General features: G+C 32.7%; 3 protein-coding genes across 4 annotated transcripts; 1 reads left to right on the forward strand and 2 right to left on the reverse strand.

Moving 5' to 3' along the window:
* Positions 1-1,434: 1,434 nt before the first annotated feature.
* On the reverse strand, positions 1,435-3,633 carry LOC107923360 (patellin-4). The gene is made up of 4 exons (XM_016853559.2): positions 2,618-3,633; positions 2,408-2,532; positions 2,187-2,328; positions 1,435-2,090 (listed from the first exon to the last, which is right to left on the reverse strand). The coding sequence occupies exons 1-4, from the start codon at positions 3,485-3,487 to the stop codon at positions 1,815-1,817; spliced, it is 1,413 nt and encodes a 470-aa protein (XP_016709048.2). The 5' UTR covers positions 3,488-3,633; the 3' UTR covers positions 1,435-1,814.
* A 391-nt stretch (positions 3,634-4,024) lies between these two features.
* Positions 4,025-6,475, reverse strand: LOC107923880 (TOM1-like protein 2). Of its 2 annotated transcripts, XM_041081156.1 has the most exons (4): positions 6,290-6,475; positions 5,578-6,132; positions 5,035-5,295; positions 4,025-4,607 (listed from the first exon to the last, which is right to left on the reverse strand). In XM_041081156.1, the coding sequence occupies exons 2-4, from the start codon at positions 6,061-6,063 to the stop codon at positions 4,224-4,226; spliced, it is 1,131 nt and encodes a 376-aa protein (XP_040937090.1). In that variant the 5' UTR covers positions 6,064-6,132; positions 6,290-6,475; the 3' UTR covers positions 4,025-4,223. The 2 variants fall into 2 exon arrangements, with proteins under 2 accessions (XP_040937090.1, XP_040937089.1); XM_041081155.1 differs by having other exon boundaries at positions 5,578-6,462.
* An 8,643-nt stretch (positions 6,476-15,118) lies between these two features.
* LOC107923881 (rho-N domain-containing protein 1, chloroplastic) lies at positions 15,119-17,434 on the forward strand. Its single transcript, XM_016854049.2, has 2 exons — positions 15,119-15,297; positions 16,246-17,434. Exons 1-2 carry the CDS (start codon positions 15,258-15,260, stop codon positions 17,265-17,267), a joined length of 1,062 nt encoding a protein of 353 aa, XP_016709538.1. The 5' UTR covers positions 15,119-15,257; the 3' UTR covers positions 17,268-17,434.
* The last annotated feature ends 184 nt before the right edge of the window (positions 17,435-17,618 follow it).

Raw genomic sequence — 17,618 nt, forward strand, 5'->3', positions numbered from 1 at the left:
TCTAATTTCTTATTTATAATATTTACACATTTGCTCCAAACATTTACATTCTATACAATTGGGTCCCCAAAGATCAAAACATGATTATTTCTAAAATTAACCCTTTTTCCCATAGAATCAAATTTTAACCACTCCAAACCGGCCCCTACTCATGCTAAAATTTCTCAAGAAAGCCTAATAATTTCTATTTATTTTATCCCTAATCTTAAAAAATCTTAAACGAAAATCGTGGAGAGAAAAGAAATTGGATGTATTTTCCTTCTCTCTCTCTCTCCAAAATCAACCTAATCCAATAATTTTTTTTAAAATTGGCATTTTGGGGCAATTCACCCAAATATCTACTTTTAGTTATAGTTCCAAAGAAAAAAAACGTGGTTAGTTCATTCAAATCAATATTATAAATTAATTAATTATTTTTTAAAATCACTATATGTAAAAATAACTACATAATTTTTTACTTCTCGTCCACGTTGCAGGTATATATATATTAGTTTCTCAAACATCAATATTATTATATTTATGGTCACTAAAATATTCGTAAGTTTACATTTTGATTACTTAACTTTAAAAGGTTATAAAATGATTATTGGATTATTCGAAAGCTTTCATTTAAGTCATTAAACTATTCGAAAGTTTTTTGTTTAAGTCATTAGGTTGTTAAGTTTTTATTTAAAAAAAGCCTGGCTAGCGAGCTCCAAGCAACAATTTGTATGGTAGATCAATAGCCATCAACAAGTAGAAAAACATATTGTAAATCCAAGTCAATCTGACAATCAATGTTGAAGATTGAAGAATAAAGCTATTTTGATTTTGGTTCGTAGATTCATGATATTCAAATATATTTCATAAAAAAAAACTGAATTGTAAAAGAGAAGGAAATGAAGAGAATTTAATTGGTGAAAATGGTGTGAGCAAAGAAGGCCATACTGTAATGATTGTAATAGCTCGATGACTTAAATAATTGAATAGTTAAAAGATCATTTTGTAACATTTTTAAAATTGAGTGACTAAAACATAATTTACTAATAATTTAGTGACATCAAATATAATTTATCTTGAAAATAATAATATCGATGTGTGACAAACTGGAATAAATAAAAAGAAAGAGAAATTATACCTACCATTTTCATAAATAAGAATCAAACTTCCAATTATATGATTAAAAAATGAACAATCATCACACTAGACTTTGTAGTTAGGTATAAATGCCTTAAATTTATTTCTTCCAATGATTTTTATCATTTTAAAAAATAATTTAAAAAAATTTCATAGTATAAAACTAGTGAATATTTTTTAAAAATGAATCAGTAATTCACAAGAAAAAATAAATAAATATTTGACAAAAACCAATAAAAAATTTAAAGATTACGGAATAGTTGAAACTGTTGGTATTTCTGGTGTTCGGGCTAAAAACAAACATGTCAAAAGTCAACAAGAAAACCTCAAAAAAGAGAACGCTCCGGAGCGAACACCTTGATGCTATAATCTACTATTATCAGACCTTTAATGCCAGCGCTGGAAAGCAATACAGCTACTAAAACCTCATCTGATTTTAATCTATAAAGGATCATATTCACTCTGCCCTCAATCATGTCTTCATATGACCGACATCAAATATAGCTATTAATTAACCAGAAGCCATTAATATCAGTACATGTTACAAAGTTGGACGCAACAGATTACAACAAGGGAAGTTGGGGGAGACTAAGCAAATAATTATCGATCATCTGTCAAGTCAAGGATAGTCTTAGGTGAAATGACAAAAGATAAAATAAAACATACCAAGAAAAATTAATTCACTACACAATCCTATCCTATTTCTTATTTAAGACGTAGATGGGAACAGTGGGTTTGGTTTTATATCTATAGAGGACCTTCGTCTTCTTGAGCAAGGGGTTATCAAAGGTTATAACTATCTTCCCTGGTTCACTAATATAAAATGCATTCCTAACACCCTCTCCTTTCTTCTTTTCCTTCTCGTTTTGGAGCAACACTTTGTACGACCCTTCATCGTCTGGAATGAACTCTTCCTTGTAGGATACATCACATGATCCCACCACTGTTAAATCCCAAACCAGTGTTACTCCAGCCTGATATAAATCACATACATACATTGGTCAGTTTTTCACATATATTAGCTGGGTTTTTTTTGGTACATTGGAGGGTTTGGGTCATTAAATTTGTACCTGAGGAGCTGGAATTCGGATGTGCTCAAATGAATTTGCTCTAACCGTAACCTCTGAAACCTTGTCTTCTGGGGAAAAGTCGTCGTCGTTATCTCTTTTGAAACCTCCATATTCAACTGGAAGGTTTTCTGGGGGTATAAACCTAGTTTCCAGAAAAGATGGATTAAAAGGAGAAACAAGCTGTAAATATTTGTTACTGAATAGATTATAAGATTTCTTACTTGAGAAGAGTGGAAGTAACTTTCCCTGGTCTGGCAATAACAATCTTGCTTTTCTTTCTCTGAGTTTTCAGCCGGGAAGAAAACGTATGGGAGATATAATACCACAAGGGAACATTTATGATTATCTGCAATTATCTCAATGGTTAAGATATGGAGAAATGATCAATTAATCAAAAAGTACGTATGTATGTATGTATTATGTGGTTTTACATTTAGATGGATGAGGTGAGGATAATGATCTTGAAACAACTTCCAAGATTTTCGACAAACAGAACGAAGTTCCTTTGTGGTAGGCCCTTGTGCGTGCTTCATATCTATGATCTGAACAATGGAGTTGGTTCCACCAGGTTGAAACCTGAGTTCCTTAATAGCCTTCTCCATGTATTGAACTCTCCATCTTAAGAACTTTTCGCGCTTCTCTTCTGAACCAAGTATTCTATATTGGGTTTGCTGGTCTTTCAAGGCACCGTATACGTTGTAATACACAGGGTGACCGTCCTTGTCGCTACTATTTTGGTAAGTCAAGTTTTCGAAACCAGGAACCAGATTTTCTTCCAGAATTTCATCGGCTTTGAATTCCTTCCGCCATTTTAACGTCCTCTGAAGCATCTCCAAGGCCTCAAGCACCTTGTAATCTTTTACTTCCAAGAATTTCAACAGCACAATGTCGGTTCCGCCATGGCGTTTGCTTGGCATCAATGGTACACCCCAAAGTGTAATCTCTTTCTGTTGTTCAATGGCCTTTGCATTGTCTTCTCCACCAACTTTGTTGCTGGGTTTCCCAAAGAGATAATCCCCAAGAATCGCATCTTCAACTCGGCACCTAAATTCAACCAAGGCCTTGAATTTCCTTTCCTTCATTCTCATTGCAATATTCCGTCTATCTTCTCGAACGGATGGAGGTTCTTCAAAGGTTTCCTCATCGGTTTCTTGGTCGGAGTTGGTTTGACTTGGACACCCTTTCTCATGGCCCTCTTGAACTTGGAGGGCAATCTCATAATCAAATAGATTAGCCATGTTTTGATCCTGAACCTGGCCACTTTCTTTTGCTTTATTGATGTTTTCTCTTTTCTTCCCCATTTCTAACTTTCTTCTGGTTAGGGGCTATTCCTTGAAAGAATATTCGGTATCTGGATGGAAACTGAATCCCTAAAGGTTAAGAGATTCATTGAAGAGGGATAAATAGAGAGATGTGGTAACAGCTGATTAACGGGCGCCAAATTTAGGGTGAGGGAAAAAGCATGAGCCCATTTGTTTGATTGCCAGGTTTGAAAACGCTTGAAATAGGTTCTTTTTGGGAATAGAAAAAATGTTCTCTCTTTTGGACCAATTAACATGACTTGTTTAATAGAGTGACTGTTTTGTTAGAAAAAGAAATGGGGTTTTTGTATGCCACAATATAGATAACAGTCGAACAACAATTGAACATAATAAGTAGATTTATCAAAAACCAAAATTATATATATAGCAGCTGCGGATGAAATTGAAACAAGACATGCCCATAAATATACATAAAGTTAAAAACGCCCATGATACACCCTTATCCAGTAATAATAAATGCAGTGCAAGTGTGTCTATGTTTGTGTTTGAGGGTAATGAAATAAAAACATTGACAAATGCAATCCAATACGAACTTTATATATGTTTTTATATTAGAAAGCATGTAAATTACACGACCTGATAAACTAGTATGCATTGGGACTGGACCACTACGTAATCTTATTCAATACTTACAATAAGTCAACCATAAAGTTACCAGCACAAAAGTCGTGCATTGGAAATTAAAACCAAGGAAACGCTCTAAACTCCTTAATTCTCAATCGTGTTTTCTTGTTACTGCTGGTTCATTAGTGTCTACTTTTTCGGAAGCACTCATCTTGGTTTCTTTATGGGTCGAGGGAGAAGCTGTTTTCTTGGTTTCATCATGCGTTGAAGAGGAATCGCTGATCGTATTTTCGTTACAGGTCTCAACTGGAACAGTGGCATTAGCTGCAGTGGTGCCAGAGTTTTCGGTAAGCTGTCTTCCGGACATTGAGCCGGCTTCCAGTTCCTCGAATTTGGAGATGACCTGTTGAAGCTCATCATTCAGATTCAGTGCCTCGAAGAGAATTCCATCATCATCAGTAGTGCCTTCTATGATCATCTGAATAACAGGCTGGGATTGCTTGCACTTCTCCAACATGCTCTTTGTCAACTCGTCCTGCAACCAAAAACTTTTCTCAGTTTTTTTTTTTTCATTTGTTATATCATTCCAATTTGGAAAAGAGTTTGCATTCGGGGAGAATGCATTTAATAGATTCCTCGACTTGGAAGATATTATGCGGAAAAATTACTTTGGAAGAACAACAAGCTTCATGATGCAGATAATAATAGCATTCTGAAAAATATAATAAAAACTAAATTGCAGTAACATTTCATTTCCTGGCATGCTAAAGCATCAAAGAGCACTAGATCAGATAAAAGTTAAATGAATTAAGGAAATAAAATCGCCAATTGAAGTAACAATAAATGTTCTAGTTTCAAATGACTACATAATATATATGGGCGGATTTGCAGCAAGGTCTGAAATACAGAAAACAAAGTACATACAGTTAAATCATGTTTTCAGCTAAAAATTGATTAATTACCATTGTGGGTTTCGGCTCAGTTTCCTTAACCAACATGCTAGAAAGCACCTCAAGGCTGTTCCGAGTTACTTCGAAAACTTCCTTCTTTTGCTCAACAGAAAAATTCCCATAGTTGTAGGCAAAATCACTGGCATGCAATTCTGTCTCATTGTCAGGATAATCTTCAGAGGGAGGCAATCTCATACAAGACTCCAAGGAATACTGCAAAGGGCCTGATTTCCCGTTACCTACTGGTACATGTGTACTACTTTCTTTCAAGCTCTGCTTTATATCAAGATAGGAGAAAAAGTTAAACAAAAACTAACGACAGGTTTCATTGTTGCTAAACATATTTTTGAAAAAACACCCATAGAATTTTCCTAGGCATAATCATAAATCAGTATGTTGATAGATTGCAATGATATAGGAAGCAATGAAGAAACTACAAATGCTATTGCCCATTGATTGACATCAAACCACTGCCTAAACCAACATAACATGAAACATGGAAACGTAAGAAGAACACGAAATCAAAGTGAAAATTTGTTTTTTTTCTTTTTTTACCTCATAAGTTTGGTGAAACACAGGGAGGTAAGCAAGATCCTGAGATTGTCCCCAAGCACGAATCAACTGCAAAGCCCTTCCTCTATTCCCGTGATCCGTGTTGGGATTCTCAATCATCTTCATCATCTCTTCCAAAACTTTCTCGGAAGCCACCTCGGAAGCTACCTTCTCGCAATTGGTGGTACAAGCTTCCAACAAATCGAGGCTCAACCATTGGATGACAGCGTTTTTGCCCGAAATCTTCTTCTTGATGGCCCTAACAATTTCGGTCCCATTGAACTCTTCGCTGTTGATCATAGCACATATCTTCATGTTCAATCCCCAGTTGGGTTCTTCTAATGTCTCAGAAGTGGCCTCATCGACGACTTTCGACTCGGGTGTGGGGCCTTGAAGAATTTCCTTCATTTTCCCACTAACCATTCTACTCATTTGAGCTCCACCCGTTCTCAGTTTCTCGCCCCATTCAGAGAGTTTCGCTTTATCCATAGCTCCTTGTTTGCGTTACTAACCAAACCAGATCTCCACTTGATTTGAAGCTAAACGAAGAAAAATACCCTAAATTGAAATAAATCGAGTAGGTTAAAAAAAATTACCCCAAGCAAAGCACGACGTTGTTTATAAGCAGAGACGATAGAGAAAATGGGCAACTTGAAAATATCGTAGCATAAACATTAAATAAAAAGAAAAAGAGGATATCTGAGAGCTGAGTTACGGTAAGAGAGGAACTGAGTTGGAATCGGTCATTTGCTTAGCGGAAAGAGAGAGAAAGACGATGAGGAGGAGAATCGTCCGAGTCTAAGATACGCGTGTCTCGTCTAGCGACCTTGTGTTTCCTGGGCCCGCTAGGATGGTTCCTTTTCAAATAAGTCGTACATCGGCTCACGTGTGTCAGGTTTTTTCAAATGTTTATTTAGGAAACTTGTATGAATATATTGATTTTTTTTTTAAATTCAAAGATATTGGTGGGGTAGAGGTGTTCGGTAGGCTGAATTTGTGCTGAGCCTAGATATAATGTTAAATTTAATTTGAATTCTTTATATTATTTTTAAAAATTTTATATATTTTTATTTATTAAAATTTTTATATATTCACATTAAAATTTTTTTAATGTTACATTATAATAATATATAATACTATTATGAATTTAATTTTTATGTATTATAAATTATATAATATATAAATAATATAATATAAAATATTATAAAATTAAAAACAAGTCATGCTACCATATTTTAAGCAGACTTAATTTTTTTGTTTAAAATTCATTTTTCAAGTGTAATATTTTTGCTCAAAATCCTCCCAAACTTCATGCGTGCCTTCAAGCTTAGGCGACTAGCCTACCCCATGAACAAATCTATGTTGTGATAAAGTGGTTTACACAGAAACACCCTAAATTAACTACTGAATAATCGATTAACTAAAAGACACATGTACCATAAATCTAAATTGACTATTCATTAGTCAACTTACTGCCATGTCAGATAAGTGACTGTTAAGTAGTCGTTTTAGGCTTTTAATGGTGAAATGTTTGGATCGTAAAATCAACCAGCCCTATCTATTTTAAGCTTAATCTAACAGTATTGGCTCAATCGAGGCTAAATTTGGATCAATTAGTGATGGGTGAATCAAAGCTAGTATTACGTCAATCAATACTAGTGTTTCAATGATGGGTTTAAAAAAAATTAAGCCCCTATTATAACACCCCTTACCCGTATCCAATGCCGGGACAAGGTACGAGGCATTACCGGACCTAAACATACACATACATGCAAAAACCAGGTCATAAAATTTCTTTTAATTCATACTTTTTAAACACATGTATGTCATCCCTTAATTGGGTCTACGAAGCCCAAAACATACATCAAAACTAATTTGGGACTAAACTGAGAGCTCTGAGAAGATTCGGGAAAACTTAGGAAATTTTCCCAAGAAACAGGGTCACACACCCGTGTGGACATAAGGACACACCCGTGTCCTCAGGACGTGTAACTTTCTATTTATGACGTTAGCATGCAAATCGAACCGCATAGCCGGGCCACACGCCAGTGTCTCCAAGCCGTGTCCCTCACACGGTTGAGACACACGACCGTGTCTCAGCCTATGTGGCTAACACTTAGGTTATTTTTCAAGCCATATTTCTCACCCATTTAATCATTTATCTTCACCAACATTTTAATACATTTATGAATCAATTTAAGTTATTCAACCAAGCCTTATAATTATCATCGTTTGTTCATCTCGTAGCCATATCAATCATGATAAAATCATAATAATTTGAATCTCAAACTTACTAAATACAAGCCATACCAATGACTAGTTACAGTTATATCATTTATAAGCTAACATTTACTAATCAATTAATATATATCAACCATATCCCTGTAATTTAAATATCTTTTCATAACAACTTGTCTTGATTTCATACTATTTCATATTTAAGCTTAAATAACCAAAGTATTTGAAATATCATTTTTATTCAAATAGTACACATGAGATACATAATTCCATAATTATGAATGAACACATTTATCAAACATATTCCATATTCATATATCAATGTCTCATGTCTCCATATATCAATAATCGTTATTTTCATGAATTTCGAGTTCAATTTCATAGTTATTTGTCTCGTGTTCAGTTTCTTCGATGTCGAAACTTTATTCATTAAATCATTTGAAATATCAATACATATGGACAGTACACTCAATATGAACAATTATATAATCACAAATGAATTCATTTATCAACCAAGTTCTATACTCATGTCATATCATCGTACTTCTTTATATCACATAGTTCCATGTAACATTACCAAACTTTGTCAAATTGGTGAACGTCTTACGAAATTGAGTACTTCGTTTTCTCGATGCCATAGTTCAACTATGGTCTTACACATCTTCACATAATAATGTCAGCTATGGTCTTACACATATTCACATATCGATGCCATAGCCCAGCTATGGTCTTACACGGATCACATATCACATATCGATGCCATAGCCCAAATATGGTCTTATACAGTAGCATATATCACACCGATGTCATATCCCAGATATGGTCTTATATGGAAATCACTTGTCACTTGTAGCCGAAGTTACCACTATTCACTGATCAGGTAGCAGGAGCTACCATTTTTCACTGATCAGGTAGTCGGAGCTACCAAATTTCACTGATCAGGTAGCCAAAGCTACCACTTTTCACTTGCCATTTGTCCTTGATCAGATAAGTGTAGCTGAAGCTATCACTTATCACTTTCACTTGTCCTTGATCAGATAAGTGTAGCCGAAGCTATCACTTATCACTGGTTGCCATAGTCCAACCATATTCGTTTTCAATTCACCTTGTCATTGAACTGAAGTGCTAAATTTGATCATTTATTCAATTTTCATGCTTTTACATTATTTGCGATTTTATCATCAATACATATGAAATAACACATCATGAAATTCATAAAATTAACAAATAATCACTAAAATTTAGCCGTATAAACTCACAAGTTCAATTTTTGTATTATAACGATAATCATAATTTCATAATAAATATTCCAAATAAAACATTATATCATTTCTAATTCAACACTTATCAATTATAATTGGGCATGTGATCAATTTATACATGAGTCATTCATATATTTTTCTTCCTCCTCCTCTCCATCCACATCTTTGGTATAAATAACACACTTTTAAGTAACCTTATCCATAATTTTCACTAATTACTTATGTGAATATTCAAGCTATCCACCAGTGTCATAGTCACTAAATTATTTATATCTGGAGCTACGGAACTCCAAATTAAGATCCGCTAATTTTTCCTAAAACTAGACTCACATATCTTCTTACCATAAAATTTTTAGAATTTTTGGTTTAGCCAATAACTACAGTTTATTCTTTAAAATCACCCCTGTTTTGTTATCTGACAGTTCTGACCCTTCTTCACTAAAAGTTAATTATCTCTTCATACATGATTCGAATGATGTTCCCGTTTGTTTCTCTTGAAAATAGACTCATTCAGGATTCTATATATATAAATTTAAGACCCTAATTATTTTTATTCAATTTTTTTATGATTTTTCAAAGTCAGAATAGGGGAACCCAAATTCATTCCGACCTTGTCTCACAAAATTTATTATATCTCATGATTTACAAATCCATTGCTTGCACCGTTTCTTCTATGAGAAACTAGACTCAATAAGCTTTAATTTTATATTTTTTTCATCTTCTAATTCGATTCATACAATTTATGGTGATTTTTAAAAGTTAGTCTACTGCTGCTATCCAAACTTGTTTTAGTGCAAGCTGTTTATTACCATTTTCCCCCTAAGCTTTTAATAATTAACAATTTCATCCCTACTCAATTAGCCTCTCAATTGAGCTTATTTTTCTTAATTAACACATTATTCTATCACTTTAGACTACTTTTCAACCTTTGGAAATCATAATTTCAGCACTATACTTTAATTCCAAACATTTTCACAATTAGGTCCTCAAATCAATTTCCATTAATTTTACTTGATAAAATTATCATATATCAAAACTAAATCTTCAATTATATGTTTATTCATCATGTGCTTCCAGCACTCATCCATAACAACTTTAAAAATTAGCCATGAAATCAAACACTAATGAAATAGTAAGTTGGACCCAATTGTAAAAGTTCAAAAGCAAAGAAATTTCAAGGAGAAAGCAAGAATTAAACTTACATGAAGCTAGAGTATGAAAACCAGCTTGAACCCTCTTCCATGGCTGTTTTTCAGCTGATGAAAATGAAGAGAATTGAAGAGAAATCTAGATATTCCTATTTGGTCCCATTTTTATTTAGTTAATTTTGAGAATTTTCCAATTTTGCCCTTAATTCACCCCTTTGCTGATTTTTCTCAGCTATTGCAGCCAAAAATATCACCTATGGGCTTATTTCCACTTTAGATCCTTCCTCATTTGATATTGAGCTATTTAATCCTTTTAGCAACTTTTACACATTTTTCAATTTAGTTCTTTTTATTTAATTAACCACCCAAACGTTAAAATTTTTTGGCGAAATTTTAATACTACCTTATTGATACTCTGTAAATATTTATAAAAATATTTACGGATCAATTTATAAAATCAAGATCTCGATACCTGTTTTTCTCAATTTCTTGACTTAATAAATCTTTATAAAACACAAATTACTAATTTAAAAATCTCTCAAAATCACATTTGGCTCGTAATTATTAAATAAATAAATTTACGAGCTTATTTGTCGAATTTAGTGGTCTCAAAATACTATTCCCGATATCATTGAAAGTCGGCTATTACACCTATTTTTAGGGGTGAGCAAAATCCGATTTGATTCGAAAAACTCGATAAAATTTTTAAATTTTAAATTAAATAGTTTAAGTTATTCGAGTTAATTGAGTTATTCGGATCAACTCAAATAAAAAAAAATCAAACTTTTTGGTTTAACTCGAATATAAATTACACAATTCAAGTTATCCGAAAATTCAAATAAGAAAAGGCAAAATTACATCGTTTTGATAAATGTTTATCTTTTCTAAAGTTAAAAAATCAAAACTATTATAAATGGCAAAACTATGTCATTTTGATAAATGTTTACCCTTCAGCCTTACTTATGTAGTTAAATGATCTTGCATTTCGTCTACTAGTTAAATAATCAGTCCATGTAAACGCAACATTGAGTATAAATAATATGATTTGTTAACTCAACTCGACTTGACTCGAAATTTTTCGACTCGATTCGAAAAATTTTCAAATTGAGTTTGGTTCTTAAAATAGGATTCGTCAACTCGACTAACTCGAAATTTTTTAACTTGATTTAAGTTGACTCGACCAAATGCTCACTCCTACTTATTCCTGCTTCACCCTTCAAAATCTACCCCAAAGTTGTATAAACCCTCCTCTACTCTATTTCAAAACATATAGAGAGTTCCGAATTATTTGGGGTTCACAATACTACTCCACCTACTTTTACAATCCTAATTTTATTTTTTAAATATTTATTTAATTTTTAGAATATTAAATAAGTATTTTTTTTTTTTGATAAAAAATTATATTATATTGAGGGCCTTTTTGGATAGGTGTTTACCTTTATTGCAATGTGTTTAACTTTTTTTTGTCTCACACTACAATATCGCTAAAGTATATAGTCTCACTACCACCATTGTTTTTACACCAACAGCAGGTAAACGCATCGCCCATCCAAAGGGACCCTAAGTATTGTTAATATATATTAATTTATTGCTTTTTTTTGCAAGTTTAAGGTTCAAATATGGACAAAAAATTCTTGTAAACGATCTATTCTAAAGAAATTCATGAAATTGAAGTCATTAAAGACATCAGATATGTATATGTTTCAATACAATTGTCAAACTTGATGAATTAATGTCAAGAATCAATTAAAAAGTCACAGCTCAATGTAGGAGGATATTGTTTAGACTAGTGTATAGAATTAAAATGTCATTTAAGCCACTCATTTATAACACACTTGAACTTTATGATGATGACGATATTGAGACTATGATATCAACCCATTTTTCAATGGAAAATGATGCAATAAAGTTGTAGCTGAGTTGTATGATGCTGAGCAGGATTGTGGAGTAAGTGATATTCCAAGTTCATCCATGCTTGTCATTAATATTTCTCCAACTATATGTGAACTATATGAGGTGGGGAACCCGTATACAGAGTTATCATATGCGCCAATGGGAAAATTATCGTTTATATATAGATTGGATCCTAACCCAAACGAAGTTTGGACGATTCGTACCAATATGTTGCACCATAAAAATCGTTTATGCTTATTAATTCGAATATGGATGACGAGTAATACAAATTTTTAAACGAAGAAGAATATATTAATGACTTTAGTGATCCTCAAATTAAAGATGTTCCCAATGCCAACATTAATAGAGGAAAAGGAAGGGGAGGAAGAAAAAGAATAAGAAGAAGATGATGATTTTGACAATAATGCCAATGACAATACTGCTGCAAACTTGCTAGAAGTTGAAGGAGATCATATCATTCTTCGTCTCCATGAACCTCCATCCCATATGCACAACATTAACATAAATGAAATCAAGGCCTTGAAATTTCCAAAATATCCCGACATAGTGCTAAGTTATATAATGAGTTCAGCTGCAAATTCTGAATATCTATATGTAGAGGCATAATTTCCATTAACGTATGCAGTTGTGGTAGCCATCAAACACTACAACATCAAAGCTAGTGTTGATTATAAAGTTGAGGTATCTTCACCGACTTTATGTGTTGGGCAAGTGCTGGAAGTATAAGAATGGGTATAATTGGAGAGTTAGGGTTGTGTTAAGGAAAAGGACACAAATTTGGGAGATTCGAAAATGGAATGGATCACACACTTGCACTTCTGCTTGACTTTTACAAGATCATTGAAAATTAGATTCAGACTAATTTGCAATCGCATTATGCCTTTGGTGAAGGCAAGCCCGACTATTCTAGTTGTTGTTCCAATCGCTGACATGCAATCTCAATATAATTACATCGTCAGTTATCATAAAGCTTGGTATGCAAAACAAAAGACCATTTATTGATTATATGAAAATTGGGACAATTCTTATAACGAGTTGCAGTCATGGTTAGCAACAATGCAACAATTTACACTAGGTGTCATGGTGGAATTGCAAACCCTCGATGGATATGATCTATCTAGTCAACTAGTTAAGGACACAAAAATACTCCAACGATTATATTGGACAAAAAGCGTGACCAATTGTAAGCTCGTTGTCCAAATAAATGGGACTTGGATGTAAGGTAAGTATAAGTAGATCTTTCTAATTGTTGTTGCTTTAGACACAAATTGAAACACCATTTTGATAACATTTGCGATTCTGGAGAAAAATAACATGAAGTCCTGACATTTTTTTTCTTACAAACTTAAGACGATATGTTATTAAGGAGCGTATATATGCTTGATATTTGATCGAGCCAAATCAATTAGTGCAACAATAAGGCTTTTTAGAGTTCAATGAGGTCCTCCCAGTGCTTACCCAATTTACTACATTCGTCATATTACATGTAATTTTATGGCGGAGTTCCATAATGCCAAGCTACGGAAAGAAATTATTAACATAGGTACATACCAGATGCATTAGTTCTTTTACATGTATAAATATCAATTCTAATGTTAACAATACCTAAACTTAAATAGGATACAAACTTTAATGATGGGAGAGATTACATGTATATATATTTTCGATGAAGTATTATATTATTTATATCTACTATGGGTACAATTTCCTCAAAAAATATATAAATAATGTTATATTTTGTACATTTTCATAATACATAATAACCATTTAACTATATTTATATTTAATTATATATGTTTGAGGATCAAATTGATAGGATTTATAAATGTGGAGGGTTAAATTCATTGAATTATTTAGAATTATGATCAAATTAATAGAATGTGTAAGTATTGAGGACTAAATGTGTTCCTATACCAATTAGAAAAAGCCACATCATTATTTCCGTACCATTTAACGGAGAGCGGCCAAAATATAATCGATTTAAAACATCAGTGACAAAATTAAAACTTTTTATAGTTTAATGATCAAAACAAAAAGACCCAAATAATTGGGTGGCTAATTGTATAGTTAACCTTCATTATAATAGTTAAGTTTGCTAAAAATTGAATTTTTATATTTTATATTTTATATTTTATTTTCTATAATAACTTTTCATCTATAACAACAATAACTATGAAGAATGAAATAAGTTGAGATATCTATAACATATTTTCATTGATAACATTAATACTCTTTAATGAGTTAGGTTTTTATAATAGCCTATTGTTTCAAATTTGTGTAAAATTAATTGTTTTTCTAAATAAAATAAATATAATAAACTTTAATTAAGTTATTATTGTAATAAAATATTTAAAATTTATATAAAAATATATTAATTAAATTTAATTAAATGAAAATAATATTTAATAAATTAAACAACATAACAACATTTGTACATCTTAATAACGATATTAACTAAATCTCACAAATTAATAATGTTGTTAATATATTATAAATTTTAAATTTTAAAAATCTAAATATAATTTAAATCTCAAATGTTGTTATAGTTGTCTTAAATATTATTATAAGTGTATAATAATAATCTCTATAACATATTTAATTATAAGTCTTTATTAATGGTTTACTATAAAGTTAATATCTGTTACAGTTCTATGTGCTCTTTTCAAAATTTTGAACTTTAGTCTCTATATCTTTATTTCATAGAATTTAATTTTTTATTTTTTAAAATTTAAAGTATATATTAAATTATTAACACAATTAAATTTTTTATTAAATTGGTTGGTGTGACTTTTTGAAATAAAAAAATCATTTAGTAGCAATATAACTTGAAAAATGATATTGTAATGAACTTGAATTTGACAAAATAATTTTAATAGTGTTAACAATTGGTAAAATTTTAAAATTGAAAAGTAAAGAGACTAAATTCTTAGAAATAAAAAAATAAGGACTAAATATTAAAATTAGAAAAAGTACAGTGACCGTTTGCAGAAAAGAAAGAAAGAAAGAAAGAAAAACAGGGAAAAACCTCGGTTACTTCAAAGTACATAAACCCTGCGAGGTGAATGCAAGAGCGCCACAAAAACGCTTTCTTTTGGAGCTTCACCAGAATCTCCCCAAACCCATGTCGCACGCACTTCATCTTGTTTCCAATAACGTTCCTGGTAAATTTCTCTTCCTTTGCATCTTATTTTCTTGGGAGATTTTAATTCAATTTCCTTCGTTTTCTGTTTGGTTGCCAAGAAACCGTGAGAAATGAAATGAGAGGAAAGGAAATGTTTGCTCTATTAGGTTGAGGAGGGTGTTTATACGTATCCCATTTTTCTTAAACATAGCTGCGCTCTAGAGGTTTCGTACTCTGTTGTTAACTTATCCAGACTGCCCTCCTTTAAAAAAAAGAAACTGTTTAATCCATACTAATCTTATATTATTTTGACCATTCATCCTGGTTTCTCTAAAATATTTGAAGATTGTTCAGTTTTACATGTTAAATATATTTAGGTATGGGAGGTTGTTTAATTGTGTTATGCTTTCTTCTTTTTCTTTTATTTTTTGGAAAAATATGTTATAGAATAATGCTTTTGATTGTACCATCACCAGTCGGTAATTTTCATAGTTAGAGCAGGCGAGAGTCATGCAATAGGGTTAATGGTCTTTGAGTTTGTCTCAGACTCGGTGATGGCACACACAGTGAATACTTAATAGCTGATAGAGCGAAGTTGAGTACATTGTGCATCCATACAACCTTTAGACGAATGGAGAGGTGGTTGAGAAGTGGAAACTAAGCCTTATCTGCCATTTATATTTGCCTCAATAAGTAGAAACTTTGATGTATGTTTAGTAGGCAATGCTTATATATGTTTGAGAGAAACTTCGTTTTCAGTTTTTCCTGTTTAAGTCATTTAAACTTTGGGACGATTGATGTTGATTGTGGGATTCACCAAAGGGAGCTATGAGACTAGATTGTCAAATCGTCAGTTTGTGTAATTTATTGACTATTTTTTATTTGGGTTTCTGGTAAGTGTCATGGGTGAAGAAATAGGCTATAAAAGATCTTTCTTCTTAAATGGTTATCTTCTTAAATTTGTCTCTGGGTACTGATATTATTGTAGGTTATGGACCAGCAGACTGCAGATATCGCTCCTGCTCAGGTATTTCTGGAAGAGCCTTGACATTATCTCCTTGCTCTTCATATAGCGAACACAGAATTTGTTCGCTGGTGAAGATAAGATCTTCAAAATGTGGTTCCAGGGGAATACCTTTTGCATGCAAAGCAAGTTCTAGTGGTTATAGGAGGAGCCCTGACTTCTCGAGGCAAAGACATGGGTTGCAAGGTAGGAATAGGCAAAATGAAGACAAATATAGTTTTGAAAATCTTGATGAATCTGAAATGTTATCATCGAAAAATGGGCCAGTTCTCTCGCTATCCGGTTCGACAAATTTTCAAGCCACAGCAGCCCCATCTCCAAGGGAGAAGGAGATTGTGGAGCTTTTCAAGAAGGTCCAAGCTAAACTTCGAGAAAGAGCAGCTGCTAAAGAAGATAAGAGAGCTGAAGCCTTACAAAGAAAAAGCAATGAGAGTGAAACAGTTGATTCGCTCCTTAAACTGTTGAGGAAACACTCAGTCGAACAAGGTAAGAAAAATGACGGCATTGGCAACAGCAGCGACCTGCATTTGGATCATCCGGAAGTGAATGACTCTTCCATTGAAGATAAAAGCTCCAGCTTCTTTGATTACAAAAAACCTTATGCCCCTACTTTAAGTAGACCAGCATCAAATTTTCGACGCAAATCACCTGTTCCGCGAACGAAATATCAGCAAGTTTATTCCAGTGAGGAGACCATAAATTCAGACAGAAATTTGAGTTTGGCTGAGTCACCTGCTGCGCCTGATCACTTGCTGGAACTAGAGTCTGAATCTGAGCCTGAGTCAATCTATCAAGAACCTAACATGTTAGATGAGTTGTCAGAGAACAAATCTACGGATGTTGGTACAGATGAGAGTGAACAGCAGGTTGAACACGAAGATCTCAGTGCGTTGAAGGTACAAGAACTAAGGGCTCTTGCAAAATCTCGGGGTTTGAAAGGATTCTCCAAAATGAAGAAGAGCGAGTTGGTGGTCCTGCTGAGTTAGTTCATGATGAAGCTACCAAAAACGAAAGATGACTTGCATTTTGATAGCTGTGAGATGCTGGTTTTTAAACTTTTAATACCACTTACATTTTATTTATCATTGGGAGATGAGAAACCATGGATGTTTACATATTCAGTCATTAAAGAAATCAATCTTCTTTAACATTATATTCACAAAGCGCAAGTACTCATTTTTTAAAATTCTAGAACAGGCGAGTTTTGTATATTATCTGATAGGAAAGGATTATATGAAACAGTGACGCCACGTCATCTATATCACTTTCCAATGGTTTTATGTCATATTAGTACTCTTATCCTGAAATTTAATATTTTATCTTGAAAAAATCAAATC

The sequence above is a fragment of the Gossypium hirsutum genome, chromosome A11 (assembly GCF_007990345.1).
Source record: "Gossypium hirsutum isolate 1008001.06 chromosome A11, Gossypium_hirsutum_v2.1, whole genome shotgun sequence".
NCBI classification, from domain to species: Eukaryota; Viridiplantae; Streptophyta; class Magnoliopsida; order Malvales; family Malvaceae; genus Gossypium; species Gossypium hirsutum.

What these genes read in the sequence shown, in the direction of transcription:
- LOC107923360 (XM_016853559.2), bottom strand. Translation starts at nt 3,487, where the DNA reads ATGGGGAAGAAAAGAGAAAACATCAATAAAGCAAAAGAAAGTGGCCAG. An exon ending in CTCACCTCATCCATCTAAAT is followed by an intron (nt 2,533 to 2,617) that starts GTAAAACCACAT and finishes AGATAATTGCAG; the next exon opens with ATAATCATAAATGTTCCCTT. An exon ending in GTTACTTCCACTCTTCTCAA is followed by an intron (nt 2,329 to 2,407) that starts GTAAGAAATCTT and finishes TCTGGAAACTAG; the next exon opens with GTTTATACCCCCAGAAAACC.
- LOC107923880 (XM_041081156.1), bottom strand. Translation starts at nt 6,063, where the DNA reads ATGGATAAAGCGAAACTCTCTGAATGGGGCGAGAAACTGAGAACGGGT. An exon ending in TGTTTCACCAAACTTATGAG is followed by an intron (nt 5,296 to 5,577) that starts GTAAAAAAAGAA and finishes GATATAAAGCAG; the next exon opens with AGCTTGAAAGAAAGTAGTAC. An exon ending in CTGAGCCGAAACCCACAATG is followed by an intron (nt 4,608 to 5,034) that starts GTAATTAATCAA and finishes TTTTGGTTGCAG; the next exon opens with GACGAGTTGACAAAGAGCAT.
- LOC107923881 (XM_016854049.2), top strand. Translation starts at nt 15,258, where the DNA reads ATGTCGCACGCACTTCATCTTGTTTCCAATAACGTTCCTG. An exon ending in TGTTTCCAATAACGTTCCTG is followed by an intron (nt 15,298 to 16,245) that starts GTAAATTTCTCT and finishes ATATTATTGTAG; the next exon opens with GTTATGGACCAGCAGACTGC.